General features: G+C 41.5%; 3 protein-coding genes and 1 long non-coding RNA gene across 5 annotated transcripts in view; 1 reads left to right on the top strand and 3 right to left on the bottom strand.

Annotated features, from left to right (window-relative positions):
- The window catches only part of LOC134816726 (arginine and glutamate-rich protein 1-A-like), a 1,122,901-nt gene that overhangs the window by 973,735 nt on the left and 124,960 nt on the right, over positions 1-24,206 (top strand). The gene's annotated exons all lie outside the window — the stretch shown is intronic.
- LOC134816989 (uncharacterized) lies at positions 871-3,668 on the bottom strand. The gene is made up of 5 exons (XM_063826048.1): positions 3,266-3,668; positions 2,694-2,779; positions 2,200-2,321; positions 1,199-1,383; positions 871-1,082 (listed from the first exon to the last, which is right to left on the bottom strand). Exons 1-5 carry the CDS (start codon positions 3,381-3,383, stop codon positions 886-888), a joined length of 708 nt encoding a protein of 235 aa, XP_063682118.1. The 5' UTR covers positions 3,384-3,668; the 3' UTR covers positions 871-885.
- Positions 5,094-7,292, bottom strand: LOC134816453 (uncharacterized). The gene is made up of 3 exons (XR_010160407.1): positions 7,186-7,292; positions 6,447-6,534; positions 5,094-5,414 (listed from the first exon to the last, which is right to left on the bottom strand). It is a non-coding gene; the product is annotated as an uncharacterized LOC134816453 (long non-coding RNA).
- On the bottom strand, positions 9,025-13,888 carry LOC134816857 (uncharacterized). 2 transcript variants are annotated; one of them, XM_063825856.1, is made up of 9 exons: positions 13,729-13,888; positions 12,030-12,299; positions 11,711-11,906; positions 11,440-11,604; positions 11,163-11,263; positions 10,848-11,052; positions 10,099-10,205; positions 9,153-9,901; positions 9,025-9,084 (listed from the first exon to the last, which is right to left on the bottom strand). In XM_063825856.1, the coding sequence occupies exons 1-8, from the start codon at positions 13,876-13,878 to the stop codon at positions 9,776-9,778; spliced, it is 1,320 nt and encodes a 439-aa protein (XP_063681926.1). In that variant the 5' UTR covers positions 13,879-13,888; the 3' UTR covers positions 9,025-9,084; positions 9,153-9,775. The 2 variants fall into 2 exon arrangements, with proteins under 2 accessions (XP_063681926.1, XP_063681927.1); XM_063825857.1 differs by having other exon boundaries at positions 9,025-9,175; positions 9,243-9,901.

Genomic DNA, 24,206 nt, shown 5'->3' with positions numbered 1-24,206 from the left:
TTATATTTTCAAACTTATCTATCAGAAGACTTTCACTGTCACACTTCGTTTCTAAATTGTAATTTCAATACCAAGAAAATGAGTAGGATTTTGTTTGTAATAGCGTCTCCATTTTCCAGAAACAAAAAATATAGAATTTACAGTTGAATTTGACAAAATATAGATTACTGAATAGAATTTGAAACTTTTTTGAACATTTAAAATATATTTTGGAACATTACAGTAATATAATCTTATTCAAATCTCAAACAGAAATAAATATTTTAAAGCTTTTTGTTTTGATTGTATGTTTGTGGGTGTATAGTGATTTTGATTGCATGATTTTGGAATTAAGCAGTAGTGGTGAATTGACCAGGAAATAAAATGGTCGATTACAGAAATGAGTGTTCTCGAAATCAATTTTTTGGGTTGGAATCGGTGCGCTGAACTTCCTGTGAGGTCATTTGGGTTGGCCGACACAAACCCCTGTTTTGGTGTTGACCCCCTTAACAGGGTTACATCTTGTCAAAGGCTTCAAATATAATAGACTGATGTTTGGCAAATCGAAGAATAGGAAAAAACGAGCAGCTGATATCATGTTCTGTGTGTTGCTATCCAAGACAATATGCTAAATAGTCACAATAAGGTATTTATATAGTCACAATAAGGTATTGAGAGTTTATACTATAATTTATACATTCGTCTCAGTAGTCAATATCCTCAAAAATAAGTTCATATTGGTACACGGACAGATAAACACTGAAAACTTGTAATTTCATTGAATAGTGAACACTGAATGACGCATTGATGTGTTCTTTTGAAAAATGTTTTGTATTGTCATGGTTGTCATGGATGCCCAAAGAGGGCTCCGACCGCATTATTCTGGAACGTGTGATAATGTGACATCTATTTGGATACAGCAAGGTAAGTAATAGCAGCAGTCAGAGCACCAGTAATAGCTAGCAGTGGTATAAAGGTAGACCTAGTAGGACTGTTAACTCTACTGGCAGGGTCCTCGTACCAGCGGCAGATGAACTGGTTCTGAACAGCTAGCACCTTACAGAACGCGCGCACTGTCCCCTCCGCATCAAACTCTTCAGAACCTGAAACACACAGTCGGTAATAATAAGAATTAGAAAGGGTCTCAAGTAAATTGGAGTCAGTTTATTGTAGTGTCTGCTTTGTTCACTCCAAAGTTTGTTCATATTAAGTTTCTTGCCTTCTTCACAAGAGTTCTTGTAGGTGAAGAGTGTGGAAATGAGTGCGTCCTGTAGATAAGCTAGTAGAGCCTGCATGTGAATAAGCTCCACGTTAATGGAGGTACTCCCTCCCTTGGGGGTGTGTATCCTACCCATACGGTCCAGCTCAGCTAGCATGTCTCCATCATAAGGCTTCGTAACCAACCTGGTAAAGTGGTAATATATTAGTGGGGCTTCTTCACTACATTAACCTCAGCAACCTGGTAACATGTTAGTGGGGCTTCTTCATTACATTAACCTCAGCAACCTGGTAACATATTAGTGGGGTTTCTTCATTACATTAACCTCAGCAACCTGGTAACATATTAGTGGGGCTTCTTCATTACATTAACCTCAGCAACCTGGTAACATATTAGTGGGGCTTTTTCACTACATTAACCTCAGCAACCTGGTAACATATTAGTGGGGTTTCTTCATTACATTAACCTCAGCAACCTGGTAACATGTTAGTGGGGCTTCTTCATTACATTAACCTCAGCAACCTGGTAACATATTAGTGAGGCTTCCTACATTAACCTCAGCAACCTGGTAACATATTAGTGGGGTTTCTTCATTACATTAACCTCAGCAACCTGGTAACATATTAGTGAGATTTTTCACTACATTAACCTCAGCAACCTGGTAACATATTAGTGAGGCTTCTTCACTACATTAACCTAAGCAACCTGGTAACATATTAGTGGGGCTTCTTCACTACATTAACCTCAGCAACCTGGTAACATATTAGTGGGGCTTCTTCACTACATTAACCTCAGCAACCTGGTAACATATTAGTGAGACTTCTTCACTACATTAACCTCAGCAACCTGGTAACATATTAGTGAGGCTTGTTCACTACATTCACCTCAGCAACCAATTTTGTCCCTGAGTTTACGTTTGGTTGAGCTCGACAGTTTGAAAAGACAGAGTTACAAGAAATATAGTGATTCGGTCAGCAAATATTTACCAAAACAGGACTGACCTTACAATGAATCTTTTAAGGGATGATTTCCTCATTCCTATCTGAGGCTTGTTCAAATCGTAGTTATCCAACGATTCTTCTGTGGACGGTGCATCGTACTTTGATCTCTCTTTAAAGAAAATCTGGGAATTTATCACGTCATTAAATAAGTACCAGAATCTGTACTGTACTGTACTGTACTGTACTGTACTGTACTGTACTGTACTGTACTGTACTGTACTGTACTGTACTGTACTGTACTGTACTGTACTGTACTGTACTGTACTGTACTGTACTGTACTGTACTGTACACAGACTACCACACCACACCACACCACACCACACCACACCACACCACACCACACCACACCACACCACACCACACCACACCACACCACACCACACCACACCACACCACACCACACCACACCACACCACACCACACCACACCACACCACACCACACCACACCACACCACAGCTACTATTATATATAATAATATATATACTATATACCTTCTTTGTAGAGCTAAAAGCGAATAGTTTGTCGTAAACAGCATCCACCAATCCTTCCACCTTAGGACCTAGCACAGCTGCTGAGCCTGAGTCAATTGTGGAGTAGATAGAAAGTGGGGAGGGGGAGGGGGAGGGGAGACGGGAGGGGAGGATAGGGGTAAGAGGGAGGGGAGAAAGAGGATGGAAGGGGGAGGGGGAGGGGGAGGGGGAGGGGGAGGGGGAGGGGGAGGGGGAGGGGGAGGGGGAGGGGGAGGGGGAGGGGGAGGGGGAGGGGGAGGGGGAGGGGGAGGGGGAGGGGGAGGGGGAGGGGGAGGGGGAGGGGGAGGGGGAGGGGGAGGGGGAGGGGGAGGGGGAGGGGGAGGGGGAGGGGGAGGGGGAGGGGGAGACGGGATGAAGAGGAGGGAGGGGGAGGAGGGAGGGGGAGGGGGAGGGGAAGGGGGAGGGGGAGGGGGAGGGGGAGGGGGAGACGGAATGAGAGGAGGGAGGGGGAGGAGGGAGGGGGAGACGGGAAGGGAGGATAGGGGGAGAGATAAGTTGTGAATGTGGAAGTTGTAAGATTCCTCGATTCTTACCATGTATGAGTGTGATATCCTCTTCAGTTATTCCAATAAAGTCACAAAGATATTGGTAGCGATATCCAAGGTCTGTGTACAGTTTATCTTCATCAATATGTTGAACCGGTATTGTCATTTTGATAACGCTCTGATTCTCTCACCTGTGTTAAATCAATACAGTGATAATGTAATAAAGTATTTAAGTTAGAGTGGTAGCGTAGTACAGTAATAGGTATGATAAATTAGTAGTAGAGTAATAGGTATGATAACTTAGTACATTTAATATTGGTACATTGATAAGGAGATGACTAAGTTAGCAGAGCGAACGATTACAGAAAATTTGAAGGTTGCCTAGAAACTAAAAACAAGTCACAATATAAAAATGAGCATAATATATGAACGAGCATAAACAGCAGACACGCTTCCTGACAAAGGTACCATGATGCCATGATGGACTGATGTATTAATCGTCGGCTATGAATTTCAAGGCAAATGTCTAGATTATGTTTTATTTCCGTTATTAACCAATGCAATGTACGCTCACATGCTCATTTATAGAAAAATACGTGCAATTTCAATTGTTTCTTTCGATAAATAGTAAGTATCGAACAAAAGTCAATTCGAAAGACGAAGCAAACCGTATTAAAATGGAACTACTCGGATGATTACAGCTGCTGTGTGTTTACACAGTGTTGAGAGGCCCATAGGAACGTTCTTTGTAACGCGTCACTTTTTAATGTTGGCTGTAGCAAGGCGTAGGAAGTAGATACAAATTTCAAACTTTCACAGTTACATTATATTCTTTAGATACAGCAGGGTGTCAGAATTATTGGCGTGTTCGAAATTTTATGTGTATTTTACGATGAAATCAATATTTTTCAACGGGTCATAACTTTACTTCTGAATATCGAAATTATTAGCAAAAAACGTTGCTAGAGACGTTGCTATATAGAGACATAATATGGATAAGAAGAATCAGAAAAGATTCGCAGGTATCAAATATCGCGGGAGTGTCGTACACGATACAAATTATTGTATAAGATGCCCAGAGAGGCATTATTGTAAATATTATCTTGTCTTATCTAATTACTTGACATGCACTAGATAAAGCTAATGATGGTGGATTAGATGAGCTGTATATTCGTTAGATCTCCTTATTAAAGTGTTCAATATACATGCTAATACGAATACTACTAATACAACACTACTACTACTACTACTAATAGACATGCTACAACTACTGCTACCACCACTACTACTACTACAGCTACAACTATAACTACTAATAGTACTACTGCTACTGCTACTGCTACTGCTACTGCTACCACCACCACCACCACCACCACCACCACCACCACCACCACCACCACCACTACTACTATACAAACTACATAATATCGCTGTAATAATAAATCATTCTAGAACATAAAATCTTATAATATTCAGTGTAAAATCTAACTTACAAAACCCTTGAACAAAAGATTACTCTAAAGTTTCGAAGAACATTCGTGAAATTAAAAACACTCAAAATAATGAAATCACAAATTCATGGGACCAGCTAAAGTTTCAGTGGTTTATTGTGTAACATTTTACATTACAACACCAATGGCAAAATCGACTAAGAGAAATGAGAATATTCTTGAATCATCCAGAAATTCGAGAATGAAATAAGCGTTCTAGAACGTAAAATCTTATAATAACCAGTATAAAATCTAATTTACAAAACCTAACAAAAGATTACTCTAGAGTTTCGAAGAACATTCGTGAAAAACGCACAAAATAAGTGTGCATTACAGGAGGGGGGTGACATGCCCCCCATTACAGAGAGAACGAAGAGGATAAACACACAGTCAAACATAAAACCATCTCAATTCTGTCTTATTGGAAGAAAGTATGCCTCAAGTAATGAAGCATGAATTCTAAACAAGCTATAAGTAACGATTAATTAAGACAAAGACCCTGGTCCATAGTCTTTTCCCGTTACGTACTGTCCCACCCATTCACCAGGGCTTCTTCAAATATTCTATGTTTCCCAGATTTGAGACGATCTATCATTGTCTCCTCTACTTTTAAGAGATCATGAAGAACGCTATCTTTTACATTGTTATCTGATTCCTCGAAGTGTAACTGAAAACTTTCGGAATGGAATAAACGGCTGAAAATGTACCTGCAAAACAACTGATCATGTAATTGTCAGTAGTAGTAGTGGCAACACAACTGAAGTTAGGGATATTCAAGCACACTAATTGAGGCAATGGTTAGAGTCAAACACATAAAGACATAAACATATTTAAAACACACAAACACATAAACACAAAAACATATAAACACACAAACATGTAAACACACAAACATATGAACACACGAAACAATGTGCAATCTGATCCAAAGGACAGTTTACAAATATGTTATTTTTAACAGGTAGTCGAGAGAAAGATTGCTAAGAGTCAAACGCTAGACAACAGCTCACTAGCAACTAACAGTAACTAGCAAGTAACAGTACCTACTACTAGGTAACCTAGGTAACAGTATACTCTAGTAGCAGGGTAACCTAGGTAACAGTATACTCTAGTTACTTATACTAGTAGCAGGGTAACCTAGGTAACAGTATACTCTAGTAGCAGGGTAAACCTAGGTAACAGTATACTCTAGTAGCAGGGTAACCTAGGTAACAGTATACTCTAGTTACTTATACTAGTAGCAGGGTAACCTAGGTAACAGTATACTCTAGTAGCAGGGTAACCTAGGTAACAGTATACTCTAGTTACTAGTAGCAGGGTAACCTAGGTAACAGTATACTCTAGTTACTTATACTAGTAGCAGGGTAACCTAGGTAACAGTATACTCTAGTAGCAGGGTAACCTAGGTAACAGTATACTCTAGTAGCAGGGTAACCTAGGTAACAGTATACTCTAGTTACTTATACTAGTAGCAGGGTAACCTAGGTAACAGTATACTCTAGTAGCAGGGTAACCTAGGTAACAGTATACTCTAGTAGCAGGGTAACCTAGGTAACAGTATACTCTAGTTACTTATACTAGTAGCAGGGTAACCTAGGTAACAGTATACTCTAGTAGCAGGGTAACCTAGGTAACAGTATACTCTAGTAGCAGGGTAACCTAGGTAACAGTATACTCTAGTAGCAGGGTAACCTAGGTAACAGTATACTCTAGTTACTAGTAGCAGGGAGGAACAGTACCTTGATCGTTGCATATGAAATGAGCTGGTCACCACAATTATATTTACTAGAGTGTTGGATTGCATAAGCCCTTGTACCATCTGGCGACCTGAGAGTGGACTCTATAATACATAGATACCAGCTGGGTAATATAGATAACAGCTAGGTAACCTAAATACCAGCTGTGTAACATAGATACCAGCTAGGTAACTTAAATACCAGCTAGGTAACATAAATACCAGCTAGAAAACATAGATACCAGCTAGGTAACATAGATACCAGCTAGGTAACATAGATACCAGCTAGGTAACATATATACCAGCTAGGTAACATAGATACCAGCTAGGTAACATAGATACCAGATCTAAGGTAACATAGATACCAGATCTAAGGTAACATAATTATAAATACCAGCTAGGTAACTTAAATACCAGCTAGGTAACATATATACCAGCTAGGTAACATAAATACCAGCTAGGTAACATAGATACCAGCTAGGTAACATAGTGCAGTAGTGTAGCACTACTGGATTCATGGTGTAGTAGTGTAGTGTAGTACTACTGAATAATGGTGTAGTAGTATAGTAGTGTAGTACTACTAAATAATGGTTTAGTACTGTAGTAGTGTAGTAGTGTAGTACTACTGAATAATGGTGTAGTAGTGTAGTAGTGTAGTACTACTGAATAATGAACCATAATAAAGATTCATGACCCCGACCTTTTGGCAGTTATAATTATAACAGAAGGTATTATTTTATTACATTTGATAGCGTTCTGAACAGTAGAGTTAGCTTCTTCTTCCAACATTATGTCATCGGAGAATTATATTCTGCTCTAAAAGTAGAGTCTTCATCGCTGCAGCTTCAGATTCCTTGTACCTGGTCAGAAAAATTAAAATGTGATAACTGTATATAATATTAATAATTGAATCTTACAATAATTCATCATTAAGAAGATAAACGGGGGGGGGGGGGGGGGCCAACCATATTAAAGTATATTAAAATGTAGGATTTTTCCCGATTTTGACCCGGGGATATACTTTAATATACTTTAATATACTTTAATATACTTTAATATACTTTAATATATCCCTATCTCCTTGGAGGCCTACATCAAAAATTGTTGCCCAAAATAAGCTTGAAATGCAATCCTTAATCGATTCCAAAAAGTTCTTGAAAAAATATTGAAAACTGATGGAGTTATTTCAATTTTAATGAAGTTATTTTTGGCTAGTGTTCTGAACCGAGATATTATGTGCAATTTTCCCAATTTTGTTCATGGAGGTCTTTTTAACTTAGTATCCACTATATCCAACAAACACTGAGTTATATCTTTCACATAGAGTTAGTCTCATTAAAAAAATATTGAAATTTTATCGAATTTGGGCAAAAGCGAATTTGGACAAAAGCGTATGCCCAAATATGGGCATATTTTTAAAAGCTCATAGCTCAGCCAATTTTTTGACCAATCTGGATGGGAAATTCATTGTACTAGTCCTAAACAGGCTTATCTTGCGAATCTGAGTAAAAAATATAGTTCATCATGTAAATCTTAACGAAGAATATAAATCTTCTAATTGTAGGTATATAAAGTATATTAAAATGTAGGATTTTTCCGATTTTGACCCGGGGATATACTTTAATATACTTTAATATGGTTGGCCCCCCCCCCCCCCCCCCCCCCATAAACAATAATGTGTACCTATTCCTTGATATCCTGTAGGTACAATAACTCTACGTCCCAGGGGTATCATAATAAACTTGTGCTCCTTTTCTAACCCTTGCAACAAACGTCGCATCCTGTTCACCTGAATTGTTATGATGGTTTTATATCGTCGTTTTGAATTTTAAATTTAAATTGAAACAATATTTTAAAATTCCTTCAGACTGAAATATTTTAGGAATCTATCAATGATAATATGATATAATATCACTTTTATGAGATCTTGTATTGATGAAAGGATGATGAAGGTTTAACAAATAAACGTAGTGCTATTCAACAAGGGATAAACTTAACCACTTAGTGATATAGGAGGACATCCCAGTATTAAAATAACAGATAATGTACTAGATGTTCTAGTCTCTACTTCTGAAGGAATATCTCCAGTTGTACTTGGGAGTGACTTCATTTTCTTCGTTATAGGTCATTAACTAAAATAAAAGGAAGCAGGCTTCTGTTATTTTAGAGATATAATAATAGTATTATCACGTCATGCCTTTTTAAGAGGCAAAATGTGGAAAGGTTTCATGAGCACAGGGAATTATCACTTTATGACAACTTGCGTGGTTACAGAACATGAAACAAGCTCTGTTAAAAGCTACAATATTCGTATACTAGGTACCTACCTATTAGTAGTATAATAGTTTGCCTTCAATTAAGTAACATAATGTCAGTGTTTAATAGCCTCCCAATTGATTATAGTTCCTTTAAAATTAAACCATATTTGCGGCCCAAGCTCGGTGATATACTGTAAATTTTTTTTCATAAATTTTAAATGGGGAAATTTCGGATTCCCTGTAATCATTGCAGCTGAAGTTACATGGAAATAACAAAATTTTTGAGTGTTTCAATAAGTCTCCAATAAAAAAGAAATAAATAACGAAAAAATAAAAAACCCAAACAAAAACTTCAATAAATACAAACCCTTTCATCACAAATCCCTTTTGGGGGGTCACTTGGTACCTGATCCCCCCCCCCCCCCCCCCCCGTTAAAAACCGTCAACCACACCTGTCGGTGGGATCACTTGGTACCTGATCCCCCCCCCCCCCTGTTAAAAAACCCCGTCAACCAGCACCCTGTCGGGGGATCACTTGGTACCTGATCCCCCCCCCTTTTTACAACCAGCACCTGTCGGGATCACTTGGTACCTAAATCCCCCCCCCCCCGTTACAACCACACCTGTCGGGGGATCACTTGGGTACCTGATCCCCCCCCCCCCCCTGTTACAACCAGCACCTGTCGGGGGATCACTTGGTACCTGATCCCCCCCCCCCCCCTGTTACAACCACTAATCAGCACCTGTCGGGGGATCACTTGGTACCTGATCCCCCCCCCCTGTTACAACCAGCACCTGTCGGGCCGGGGGATCACTTGGTACCTGATCCCCCCCCCCCTGTTACAACCACTAATCAGCACCTGTCGGGGGATCACTTGGTACCTGATCCCCCCCCCCCTGTTACAACCAGCACAGTCAGGTCTGTATCTTTAAAGCTCAATTTAATTTGGAAACAAGATGACAGTAAAATTGATGTGCTGTTGACTGGCAATATAATGCAAGTTCTTTTCACCAACAAGATTAATTGCGTGAAAATAACTTCCTTTACGAGAAAACCTAAAAGTTAACATGAGAGTCAGTTTAAAGAGTAATTATCAGCGAGTTCATTGAGAGTCTGCCTGATATTGGACACATCATCTTGCAGTATTCCAGCTGTAAGGAGCTCCGGACTTTCACTCACTTTAACAGAAGTTGATAAAACCTGAACAAGTTACTAATTATAATGGCACTAATCACTATCATAAGTAGTGTTACTTACTTATGGTCGCTTTTTAAACTCTGAAGAAATATTTATAATATATATTTATATTTAGGAATTATAAATAAATCCGAAATCTTTTATCTTACAATCGAAGATGGGCTTTGCAATGATTATAGCACTCTGTAAATACAGTTTACCTGAGCGATAAGCTGTAGAGGCTCCTGATTGTTTTGAAGTAGAGATACTACAGGAATTTCCTTGACTGGCTGAGATCTGACTTTCTGGTGTGGTGCTCGCAAGCGTCCTAGTGCAATTCAGAGACGATTAAATCATGAGCAACAACACGAATAATACAATTTAAGAGTTAGATGAAAATCATCTTAAAATACTACCAGATGAAACAATAAACCTACCCACCCCCCCCCCCCCCAACCTAGTTACTTAGGTTACCTACCCTCCGGCCTCCCCAACATAGTTACTAAGGTTACCTACCCTCCCCCAACCTAGTTACTAAGGTTACCTACCCTCCCCCAACCTAGTTACTTAGGTTACCTACCCTCCCTCCCCCAACCTAGTTACCTACCCTCCCTCCCCCAACCTAGTTACTAAGGTTACCTACCCTCACCCCCAACCTAGCTACTAAGGTTACCTACCCTCCCCCAACCTAGTTACTAAGGTTACCTACCCTCCCCCAACCTAGTTACTTAGGTTACCTACCCTCCCTCCCCCAACCTAGTTACCTACCCTCCCTCCCCCAACCTAGTTACTAAGGTTACCTACCCTCACCCCCAACCTAGCTACTAAGGTTACCTACCCTCCCCCAACATAGTTACTAAGGTTACCTACCCTCCCCCAACCTAGTTACTAAGGTTACCTACCCTCCCTCCTCCAACCTAGTTACTAAGGTTACCTACCCTCCCCCAACCTAGTGACTAAGGTTACCTACCATTGGAAAGGATTTTATCGTTAAAGAACTGTGGATAGTAAGCGTGTAGCGGTAGAGATTGTGGTGTGTAACAGTAGCGAGTAGTGCTTCCGAACACTTGCTCAGTGGAGGTCAGCTGGGAGAGGGTAGAGAAGAATGTGTGGGTATTTGGAATACCGGACACTCCACAGCTAGACATATAGGTATAGTGGAGTGGCAGGGACATCTGGGAGAGTGTTATCAGAATTTTTTAAGTGAACTTTGTCAGTTTTGTAAAAAAAAGAATAAACGTTCTTTAAATAATAAACTAATTTCTCAACACATCTCCCAACATACCTGCTTACAGAACAATGAGAGAGGTGTAATGTTCTTAGCTAAGAATTGTGAACTGAACAACGTTGATAAACCTCTATCATCTGGATCATCAAATGGGACACCTTTAATGACGTTAAGATTAGTAGCTTTAAATAAAGGACTTAAATAAATTATAGGATGTTAAAAGGAAAGGATGATTTAAAAAATTAAAAAATTGAACTTTAAAAGTGGTCCTATTTATCCTAAGCTGCATTTATTTGATTGGAAATTTGAGTAACTATTTGAGTAACTAACTAACCTAAATTTGATGTGAAGATATTCCTTGAGAGAGGTGATAAGAAAGTAGTTAAATCCTTGAATTCGGTGCCCTTTTGAGGAATTCGTAGCACTTGTTGAAAGAATAAAGACAAAACAGCACTAGTGTGATAGTCAGTGTCTTGACAAAGTAATCCTCTAAAAACATCTGCAATTGAAGTTAATTATCAAATTTGCACGCCAGTCAAACTAGTCAGCTAGTAGCTATATAAGGCATATCATAACATTTCTTTAAATAAGGACAACATTACTACCTTTAAAGCTGCACCAATTCAGAAATGAGCAAACAGATCCCTTCGTCACAGCTTCAAGTTCAAAAATGCTTGGCTTTTCTGCTCCAACTCCAAAGTTCATTTTAGGTTTTCTGCCAAATGCATCATCAAGAAGAGGTAGTAACCCTGCAAGAAGACCAGAATACCCTGTGTTTGCATCATAGATGCTGACAAATCCCTGGATGGTAGAGGTTTCACCAGTAAAATAAGGATTATTGAGATTTTTGGAGATTCAATTTTAAACAGGCCACAAATTACTGCCAATGAACAAAAATTTACTTTCAATACAATTTTGACTCACACTGAATATGTCACTTTTTTCTATTTGATAGCGAATTCTGTCTTCAAAGATTTCACCCAGATCACTTTCAGCAAAGAAGTTCAATCCACTGTGAAAGCTTTCAAAATAGTTGCAATACTGAAGTTCAATCACTTTTTTATCAGATTTTCCAGATATTCGACTCCAATGATGATCAGGATTTGGTGAATAAGGATTAACATCTTTCAGTTGTTCTTCACCAGAATCAATTTTTGTCACTTTTCCATCCCAAAGTACACTATCTTCATTTAACTGCAAGAATATACAGGATAACAGTCATAATGTGATCCAAACTGTTTAAATGAGCTATTTCCACAACAACAATTATTGTTACAGAAGGAATTGATGTAGTCTGAGGAGTCCTAACTCTCCTTGACAGTGGCGTAACGAGGGACCCCGCTGTGTGGGGGGTGCCATCTTAGGGGGGCGCCAAATAGTTGTTTGAATGTGGGACAATTTAAAAAAACTTAACTAGCAAAACTGTGCGTTTTGCTGATAGAAACACACTTTCTCAGAGATTTTACCAGCGTATCTTCTAAAATCACCTAATTTTTGAAATTTTACGTTTCCCTAAGAGGGAGGGGGCGCAAAACAGGGGGGCGCTTTTACGGCGGGGGCGCCAACAGGCAACATTGCACCACTGCTGGTGTTTCTCTTGTCTCATATTATACACTAATAAAGGTTTCTAGTATGTTACTGTCAATGGGGGTGATGCAACGTCAATTAATGTCAATTAATGTCAATTAATGTCAATTAATGTCAATGTCAGTTTTGCAAAATTTTGGAATACTGACATTAATTGACACGATATTTTTCGACCAGAGATTATGTAGTTCTACCATATTTTTAGCACTTTAGAACGTTTATATCATCAATTTATTCACTACTATCACATATGGAAATGTGAAATGTGAAAAAAATTCAGATCATTAAATAATAAAACTAAAATAATACGGTTTTCCGAAATTAAATTTTCTTAAATGGACGTGGCCATCCAAGGGCGTGGTTCTCAACATCATCAGAACTTAAAACCCACATTAAACGAAATGCCTTCATGACATTTATATTTGAATAACGAATCTTAAACAGCTAACATTACTCCTTCATACTAAAAAAGCCGATTCTAGATATTTTACCTGTATAAGAAACCAATAAAATATGGGCGTGGCCGGTGGGGACCGAAGATGGAAGAGTTGGAAGCTGAAATTTTTTTTGGTGGTCTTTGAACCTAAGAATCAACAGATAAGAACATACTCATAATTATTCAAGGACATTTTGTTTTTTTGAACCGGTCTAACTTACATAGACGTGAATATCTTGAATATTTATCGAATAATGATAATCTCAAATTTCAAGACAAATTAATGTCAATTAATGTCAATTAATGTCAATGTCAGTTTGGGGTTTTTATGGAATACTGACATTAATTGACGTTGCATCACCCCCCTGTCAATCATGAGTTTAATACAGGGGGGGGGGCAAAAGTCAGTACCCATACGTTGGCCTTAATAGCTCAGTCACTGAGAGAACTAGGCAGAAACAAAGTGTGAAGGGCCTGAACGGAATACTTCAATATTATAGTAAACATTAACCAGTGTACCAAAAGCTGGTCCCCAAACAAACATATGTCCAGCACAGATGTATCTGCCTAAATAACCTGGGAATGGCTAAAAATTTATACCTGTGTTTGACTGCATGTTCTGGTGATATCTTTTTGAAAGTCTACAAACAGAGACAACTTGTCAAAGTCTTCATTGTAAAAGCTGCCACAAAAGCTGCTTTTTGGACCAAGAAAGATGTTGCATAAATCTCCACTTTCACCTTTAGCCATAGCTAACGAAATTTATCAAAATATAAATGCATGACATAAATACAGTAAGTTGTTCATATTTCTCATAGACTATCAGGAGAATAATAATAGGGTAAAGTCTAAAGAATCGTTTCACAATAATTATGATCAATGTCGTGAAATATATATTCAATTAATTTTTGTAACTGTGTGTCCACTCTCAGCTTTGTCTCTAGAGAGTTCAGGGTTAAATAATATTTACCCATAAGCAAAGAATTTTAAAAAGGTTATTCAAACAATATATACATTCAATCCAATCAAGTGATGCAATTGGCAGAGCACAATAAACAATGTAAACAAACAAGCAATGGTCAATGTCCACCCTAAACAATGTAATAAATTAAATAAATTAAAATCATACTGACCAACAGAGAAAATTAGAATTAGATTTAGAATTAGAAAAATAACTTGGAGGGGCATACATTTTGACCTAAAAGAAGGGCATTTTGAGGGCCTCTAGCCCTAAATGAAGCTTCGTCTGTGGCGGCTTTGTCCCTTTGGGTCATAGAATTTACATTTTTAGTCAGCTACTTTCATGTATACCACTGCATAATTAGCTCCCCCTCTTCCTACACCCCTGTGACCCATAATAACTCAATATGTAATTAGATAACTAAAATAGCAGTGCCAATGGTTGGATTTTAAAATAATCCCAGTGCCACTGGCAAAAATGTTTGGGGAAATGGATTATAACCAAAGGCCATAATCTTTCGCTAGCTCTCCAATATCCACCATGAAGCTGCATTTTATATCCTTGAACTACACAATATAAACTAAAGTGTGTTTTAGTGTAGACTTTTTGTCACAACAAGACTGCAACCTGTCTACTAAAAAATTTCTTCTAGTCCTAATATGAGCCTTGTCTCTAAAAACCTAACTGAACTAGCGTTTCGGTGCGTGCAAAAGCTTTCAGGCATGCGCATTCCTTGCCCCACCTGTCCTTCCAAACCCAAACTAGCAGTCAAGGACAAAAAGTCATACACCAAATGGGCATTATATTTTATGAATTGTTTTACATCTTTTTATTCTGTAAAATGTGCTAAAATTAAATTTCTTGTTTCAAATTTCTTGTTTCAAATTATCTGATTTCAACAGTTTTACTTGCTTCAGAGGGATAAATAATGATGCTCCTCCAAAAGAGGGGCATTAGGCTGAACAGGGGGCATGGAGGGGTACTCCTCGAAAGAGGGGCATGTTGGTCACTCTGATTACAATAGTAAAATTTTGGGCTATGTGGCATTCTTACTGCTGAGTTTGCAGTCATGATAAGGAAAGAAACCACAGAATTTACTTCCCATCCACATCAACAAAGAGTCAGCTAAATCACAATGTTTGCATGTCCTACACGTGATAGGGTCTATATAGTTGGGGACCTGTTTCTTGGTATGCTTCTGAACACAGTTAATAAACTGCAGATACAGTTAATAAACTGCGGACTAAAATGCTATAAAGCAAAACAAAAGGCTCCAACCAAACATTCTACCTACTGATCCTAACCACCCTAACAACTCCCTATCTCTCTCTTGAACCCTCCTCCCCTCACTCCCACCGGATTCCACAAGCCCAAAGGTACTATACAGGGTGGGCCAAAAGTCAGTGGGCATGCGTTGGCCTTAATAGCTCGCCATGTTTTATATTTGAGAGCTTTGTATTATGGTTCATATCTCGGCCATCTGAGAAGCTACAACTCTAATTTTCAGGACAAACGTAATTCGAATGGCCAAACACAATTCAATAATTTTAGCTCGATCCGACTATCCAAATTATCAAATAAATGCAAAAATGAACCTTCATTTGCAAAAAAATGAACTCGAATATTTTTCGATTTGACAAATTCCTCGAACCAGTGGTGGTAGTAAGTAAGTCGTACCAGAAAGAACTATTTCAATTGGTTGCTCAGTGACTACTATTAAGGCCAACGTCTGCCCCAGTGGCGTAACGAAGGGCCCTGCTGACCCCGCTGTGCAGGGGGGCGCCGTCTTAGGGGGGCGCCAAATTGTCGTTTGAATGTGGGACAATTTCGAAAACTTAACTAAAGTACTAGCAAAACTGCGCGTTTTGCTCTAGATACACACTTTTTTAAAGATTTTACCGGCGTATCCTCTAAAATCACCTAATTTGTTCAATTTAGGGAGGGGCACCAAAAGGGGAGGGGGCGCCAACAGGGGGGCGCCTTTTCGGCAGGGGGGCGCCAACAGGCAACGTTACGCCACTGGTCTGCCCACTGACTTTTGGCCCACCCTGTAGATATGAGTTAGACGAAAAACAGAGAAGCCTTGATTGCCAGACCAAGGACTGCATCAGTAGCAGCGAAATACAGATATGCCTTCTCCCTTACAGTCAGCGAGCTGACAACAACCTGACTAGTGACTGTGTCTTTTAGGCATTACCAGGCCACCTTCGCTTTTGCATCTGCTCACCGGTATTCACTGACACATGCCACACCTGTGTTTAGTATGAAAATGAACCCACATTCACCCAAGATGCGGGATGTCTCAGATTATATTCAATAGATTATACAGCTTCTTTCATTCACAGAACTCCTTATATGAAAACCAGTACGGATTCCGTAAAAATCACTCGACCAGTTATGCCCTAAATTACTCAGTGAACCACGTAGAATCTTGCCTCAAGAAAAAACAACACGTTCTTGGAATATTTATTGATCTTAGTAAAGCCTTTGATACAATATCACATGAAAAGTTACTGCATAAGTTAGAAAATTATGGAATCCGTGGAAATGCAAATAACCTTATAGCAAGTTACCTGTCGAACAGATACCAGTATGTCTCGGTATTAGGTGAAGAATCCGAGAAACTTCCAGTAGTCTATGGAGTGCCGCAGGGGAGCTGTCTTGGTCCCTTACTTTTTATTATTTATATTAATGACATCCGTAACTCATCAATTATAGGAAAGTTTATACTATTTGCCGACGACACTAACATATTTATAGAAGACACATGTGTCAAAAGACTATACGAAAAAGGAAATGAAGTTCTATCATTTGTGTACAAGTATATGAAACTAAACTTATTACATATTAACATTAAGAAATGTTGTTTTATTCATTTTAAACCCTCACGGGCCAAAGAGGAAGTAGAAAATGACGAGAACATACTAACTTTAAATAATGTAGTTATTAAAAGAGTTCAAGAAGCTAAATTTCTAGGCGTTATTATTGACGACCAACTTAACTGGAAATCACATACGCAGTCACTTAACTCAAAACTTAAATGCGAAGTAGGAAAGCTGTGCAGAATACGACACATTGTCCCAAAGCAGTATTATAAGGATTTATATCATACTCTATTTGAATCACATTTAGGATTTGGAATATCTGTGTGGGGTGGTATTAGCAATAACCGACTTGAACCTATCTTTAAAACACAGAAAAAGTGTATAAGAATTCTGTTTGGGGATAGAGAAGCTTACCTAGAGAAGTTTAAAACGTGTGCCCGAACACGACCTGTTGATAAGCAAAGACTGGGGGTGGACTTTTACCAAAAAGAACACTCCAAGCCCTTGTTTAAAACCCACAGGTTGTTGACGATCCACAATCTGTACAAGTACACTTGTCTCTTAGAACTATTCAAAATTAATAAGTTAGAGGAACCATTATCACTGTACTCATCATTTAACAGGTCACCACGACGAGAGGATTATTTCATTACATCACAACCATCCTCACAATTCATCTACCAATCATCCTACATGTGGAACAGCTGTCGACAAACATCAAGTAAGATAAGTTTTAATACTCCGACAAACGGGTTTAAGAATATATTGAAAATTGCCTTACGAGAATTGCAATTCAAGCATGATACACTTGATTGGTGTGAGCTTAATTTTGCCACAAATGAGCTCAAGTTCTGATTTATGTGAGTTACTAAAATGACCATATATCTTTTCTCTTACATATAACCACTGCACTCCAACCAAAAACATTACTTACACCATACTCCACAAATGATATATATATATATATATACACAAACACACTAGTACCGAGCAATCGCACTTGATTAGTCACGAACAATAGAATCATTATAAATCAATACAATAAAACATCTTGATCAATAAATGCCTAGCAGCACCAGACAGCAGCCGTGTACCTTTTTCGACTCCACGGAGTCCCTGATGGACTTTTGTTTACTTTTGTTAATAATTTGACCGCAACCTTTCTTTCTCGAAACACAAATCCTACTGTACTTCATTACAGTATTAAGATAATATAATATAAAGCAAATCATGTGAATATATGACTACGAAATAGATCTATAGACTTGTCCATAATATTTAATACCGTATTGATGGTTTTGAATTTTGTATATTGAATTTTAATGTGAAGCGTTTACTTTTCCCCCTCGGCAATTAATTAGAAAGTTAGATTAATGACAATAATTGCCAAATGACGTAGTAGATATAGATGTTCAATGTTGTAGAGTGATTTCAAGAGTATAGTGTATGTACTAAGAGCATCAACTTGCGGGTGAACATTTTATGTCTCAAAACCCAACATATTATACATCATTGGAAAGGTCTCATTGAGTAGAGTCATATGGTACCAAGTTTTGGGCAAATGGCTGTTCCTAGCGAAAGTTATAGCCCGTCAAAGTTCCAAAAATGACCATTTAAAAAATGGGGCGGGGCATCGTGTTCTTAAAGTTTTTGACGAATTTTTTTACAGCATATTGTTTATCACATTTTTTTACACAAGATTTGCTGTATGCCGTAATTTTATTTTTTGATATTTTAATCAAAAATAATTTTTATTTGGATTTAAAAGTACGCGCTACGCCGCGCAGTTAGAAATCGCAATAAGGAGATTTAACCAAATTTTTTGTTGCGCAATTTTTTTTCTCATATCAAATTTACATGCTCATGTCGCATTTTCGGTTGCATCAAATTCAGCTGACGTCCACAACATGAAGTTTAAATGATCACACTGTGAAATTGGTTTGAAAGTATAATGCAAATATTCTTAGTCCTGTACTCCGGAAAAGGACAAATTTAGGTAGTCGAGAGTCCTCGACGGTTGAAGCAGGAGAGGGACAGAGTTGCATCTGTGTATGTGGACGTCGGTTTGACACAGTCAAAGGCAGGAATATCCATCGGGGTCGAATGAAATGCATTTGGGAAGGGGAGTCGTCGGCTGGCAGTATGCCTGTAACTTCGACGGAGGTATCTAGCCAGGAAAACAGCCACAGTGCTAGAGATATCCGGGCTCTCCTTGACAAGAGAATTTCAGTCGAACCACCTGCTAGCAAAAGAGACAAGGTGAAGTGGCCGGCGTCCAATGATGGTCGATGGAGTAAGTTTGATGAGTGTGTGGTAGAGAAGTTTGCAGTGGTTGCAAAGGCGATTAAAGCCCCGAAACGGTGTCAGGTTGGTAACTGATGATTCTGATCCATGCTCCTGTGAGTTTGCTGTTGTATCTCAACTCGCTAAACTGAGGCATCTCCGCATCTTGGGTGAATATGCGTACATCTTCATACTAAACCCAGGTGTGGCATGTGTCAGTGAATACGGGCGAACGGATGCAATAGCGAAGGTGGTGTGGCAAGGCCTAAAAGACACAGTCAGATAGTTGTCAGCTCGCTGACTGTAAGGGAGAAGGTATATCCGTATTTCGCTGCTACTGATGCAGTCCTTGATCTGGCAATCAAGGCTTCTCTGTTTTTCGTCTAACTATGTACCGTTGGGCTTGTGGAACCCGTAGGGGGGACATAGGGGGGGGTGTCATGTCCGTCTATGTCCGCCTATGTCCTGTCCTTTTTGGATTCTATGAGACAACGGACGTGTTTTTTGGGACATTGGCGGACACGGACGGACATTGGCGGACTCGGACGGACATTGGCGGACCTGGACGGACATTGGCGGACTTGGATGGACATTGGTGGACATTAGCGGACATTGGTGGACATTAGCGGACAAACATTTTGAGGACTGAAGAGTACTGAAGAGTACTGAAGAGTACTGAGGAGGATGGCTGAGAAGGATGGCTGAGGAGGATGGCTGAGGAGGATGACTGAGGAGGATGACTGAGGAGGATGACTGAGAGGGAGGAGAAGGATCAGGAAGACCCAGGAGGAGGAGGAGGAGGAGGACCCAGAAGGAGTACCTAGGAGGAGGAGGAGGAGAACTGAGGAGGATGACTGAGGAGGAGGAGGATGGCTGAGGAGGATGACTGAGAGGGAGGAGGAGGAGGAAGAGGAGGAAGAGGACTGAGGAGGAGGAGGAGAAGGACTGAGGAGGAGAAGGAGGACCCAGGAGGAGGAGGACCCAGGAGGAGGACCCAGGAGGAGGACCCAGGAAAAGGCCCCAGGAGGAGGAGGACTGGGGAGGAGGAGAACTGTTGAGGACTGATGAGGAGGACTGAGGACGGGGAGGAAGAGTAGGAGGAGGACTGAGGAGGGGAGGAGGAAGAGGACTGGGGAGGATGGCTGAGAAGGATGGCTGAGGAGGATGGCTGAGGAGGATGACTGAGGAGGATGACTGAGGAGGATGACTGAGAGGGAGGAGAAGGATCAGGAAGACCCAGGAGGAGGAGGAGGAGGACCCAGAAGGAGGACCTAGGAGGAGGAGGAGGAGAACTGAGGAGGATGACTGAGGAGGAGGAGGACTCAGGAGGAGGCACGAGGAGGACTGAGAAGGAGGAGGACTGAGGAGGACCCAGGAGGAGGACCCAGGAAAAGGCCCCAGGAGGAGGAGGAGGACTGGGGAGGAGGAGAACTGTTGAGGACTGATGAGGAGGACTGAGGACGAGGAGGAAGAGTAGGAGGAGGACTGAGGAGGGGAGGAGGAAGAGGACTGGGGAAGATCAGGAAGACCCAGGAGGACCCAGGAGGAGGAGGAGGAGGAGGACCCAGGAGGAGGAGGAGGACTGAGGAGGACTGTGGAGGAGGACTGACGATGACTGAGAAGGAGGAGGACTGAGGAGTACTGAGGAGGATGGCTGAGGAGGATTGCTGGGGAGGATGGCTGAGGAGGATGACTCAGGAGGATGACTGAGAGGGAGGAGGAGGACTCAGGAGGAGGACTCAGAAGGAAGAGGAGGAGGACTCAGGAGGAGGCACGAGGAGGACTGAGAAGGAGGAGGACTGAGGAGGACCCAGGAGGAGGACCCAGGAAAAGGCCCCAGGAGGAGGAGGAGGACTGGGGAGGAGGAGAACTGTTGAGGACTGATGAGGAGGACTGAGGACGAGGAGGAAGAGTAGGAGGAGGACTGAGGAGGGGAGGAGGAAGAGGACTGGGGAAGATCAGGAAGACCCAGGAGGACCCAGGAGGAGGAGGAGGACTGAGGAGGACTGTGGAGGAGGACTGACGATGACTGAGAAGGAGGAGGACTGAGGAGTACTGAGGAGGATGGCTGAGGAGGATGGCTGGGGAGGATGGCTGAGGAGGATGACTGAGGAGGATGACTGAGAGGGAGGAGGAGGACTCAGGAGGAGGACTCAGAAGGAAGAGGAGGAGGACTCAGGAGGAGGACTCAGGAGGAGGACTTAGGAGAAATGAGAAGGAGGACTGAGGAGAACTGAGGAGGAGGAGAAGGAGGAGGAGGAGGACTGAATAGGAGGAGGAGAAGGAGGGGGACTGGGAGAGGACTGGGGAGGAGGAGGACTGATGAGAAGGATGAGGAGGAGGACCCAGGAGGAGGAGGACTGAGGACCGAGGAGGAAGAGGAGGAGGATGAAGAGGAGGAGGAGGACCCAGGAGGAGGAGGACTGAGGAGGAGGACTGAGGAGGAGGACTGAGGAGGACTGAGGAGGACTGAGGAGGACTGAGGAGGATGGCTGAGGAGGATGACTGAGAGGGAAGAGGAGGAGGAGGACCGAGGAGGACTGAGAAGGAGGAGGAGGAGGACTGAATAGGAGGAGGAGGAGGGGGACTGGGGGAGGACTGAGGAGGAGGATGGAGGACTGAGGAGAAGGATGAGGACTCAGGAGGAGGAGGAGGACTGGGGAGGAGGAGGACTGTTGAGGACTGATGAGGAGGACTGAGGACGAGGAGGAGGAGTAGGAGGAGGACTGAGGAGGGGAGGAGGAAGAGGACTGAGGAAGATCAGAAAGACCCAGGGGGAGGAGGAGGAAGAGTAGGAGGAGGAAGCATCTAAATGTTATTTCCATTTTTGTCCGTTTTTGTCCATTTTTGTCCGTTTTTGTCCGCTCTATTTTTTGTCCGTTTTGAAAATATAGGGTACCGAACGGACAAAAAACATGATCCCCCTATAACAGCAAAAATTGAACATTTTATTTAGCAATTTAGGTGTCCATTAATGTCCGCCTATGTCCGTCTATGTCCGCCTATGTCCGTCTATGTCCGCCTATGTCCGCCTATGTCCGCCTATGTCCGCCTATGTCCGCCTATGTCCGTCTATGTCCTGTCCTTTTTGGATTCTATGAGACAAGCGGACATAGACGGACGTGACACCCCCCCCCCCCCCCCCCCCCCCCCCCCCGACATACATAGGTTAGAATGGTTTTGTGCACCAAGAGGAATGAGGGAATGAGGGTTGAAGAGAGAGAGCTAGAGAGTTGTTAGGGTGGTTAGGATCAGTAGGTGGAGTGTTTGGTTGGAGCGTTCTGTTTTTTTTGCTGTATAGCATTTTAGTCACTCCGCAGATTTTCCTTTGTCACTGAGTTTGGCCTAATTGGGAGAAAGGGTTCTGGTCCTATGGGGATGTTGTTGGATTGAACATCCCTTGCTAATTCGTCCGCTAGTTCTTTACTGTTACTCCTTCATGCCCTGGAACATCCAAGTTCTACTCGATGTGAATACCTATTGAATTGAGTTGGTCTGAGATGTTCAGAACGAACCCAGGCACGTAGACAGGGGGGGGGGGCTAGTGTCCCCTAGACCGTAGGAAATGTCAAAATCTATTTTGCAAAATTTTCCGGGGCCTGCGCCACCCTAGCTCCCGCCAAGTGGCTCCGCCCTTGGGCCCCGCTGGGCCCTGGGCCCACGACCTCCACCACAGCTTGCTCGCTGCGCAGCTGGAATGGACGCGTTGGCTCGCCGACAGGCCCCCCCCCCCCCCCCCCCAAAGAAAAATCCTGGCTACGTCCCTGAACGAACCTGGAGTTAAAACTGGTGCTGTTAGGCGCTTTAAATGCAGCCTGGGAATCTGAGAGGAATTAATGATTGATGGGGATCCTAAGTTATCATTAGTCCAGATACTTGCCATGTCTAATGCAAATAGTGGGTACTATTTTCTCAATGAAAGTAAAGGAGGATTGTCTGTCCTGTATTGTTACCATCTAACGTTGGGCTAACAAATTGAATCCAAAGTTTGAGTAATGCATTCGTTAAAATTTTGATGTCCTAATATTTGCATCCTGAGGCATTGCATTGTTGTTTGTTCCTGGTCCGATTATGCTTTAGTGAGCTATGCTGTCCACCAGGGTACTGTAGATCTAAGGGTTCCCCGTGTAATGCGACAGGCTATGATAGAGCATCTCTGGAGGATGTCCAAGATGAACTGTTTTCGAACGTTAAGAACTTCTGCTGTATAAACTGATTAGAACCAGTAATGGTGTCAGTCGAACTCTGCTGCTATTAGATGATTGTAGAGCGTTTTGTCACACTTCAATGAAGAGTATGGCAAAGCTAACCCGGTCCCCTAATCCTAGGTTAAATGTGATGGCCTCAAGATGAGCCCTTAGCTGTCTAGCTGAGATGACCTGGAATATGGTCACTGGAGGGAGAAGTGCTAGGGATTCTCGCTATCAGTGTGTCCTCACTCCTCATAGTCAGAGTGAGAGATTTGAAATCCCTAACTCTGTCTTATCACGAGCCTGTGTCTAGCGTGTGTCAGCCCTTATGCATTACCTGTCTTAACTGAAAAAGACCTGAATAGTGGTTACTTGAGGGAGTGCAAAGACTACTAATTATCAGTGTGTCTTTGTAGTCAGAATGAGCGAATTGGAATCCGTAGCTCTGTGGTGGGTGACTTCGTTGGGACCTAAAAGCCGAAGGAGAATTTCTTGTTGATTTAATAGCTCTTAGAGCTAGGTATCTTTGTCTAACGTGTCGTCATTCGTGCGTGTACTATCTGGTATCCTGATATCTGAAAGAGAAATTTCCTGATGCTTGGTAGCTGTTAGTGTCGACTTCCTGGTTCCTATGGTAACTTTGAGTTGGCAAGTCCCAACCTTTGTACTCAACAAGAGAGCACACCACCCGTTACTGCCAACCAGGCCACATCGGAACTTTGAGTTGGCAAGTCTCAACCTTTGTACTCAACAAGAGAGCACACCACCCGTAACTGCCAACCAGGCCACACCACGCTGAGGTTCGGAGAGGATTTCGTG

This window comes from Bolinopsis microptera, chromosome 6 (assembly GCF_026151205.1).
Source record: "Bolinopsis microptera isolate Bmic1 chromosome 6, MBARI_Bmic_1.0, whole genome shotgun sequence".
Taxonomy (NCBI): domain Eukaryota; kingdom Metazoa; phylum Ctenophora; class Tentaculata; order Lobata; family Bolinopsidae; genus Bolinopsis; species Bolinopsis microptera.
Note: the sequence above shows the minus strand (reverse complement) of the source record. Positions and strands in the feature narration are given on the sequence as shown.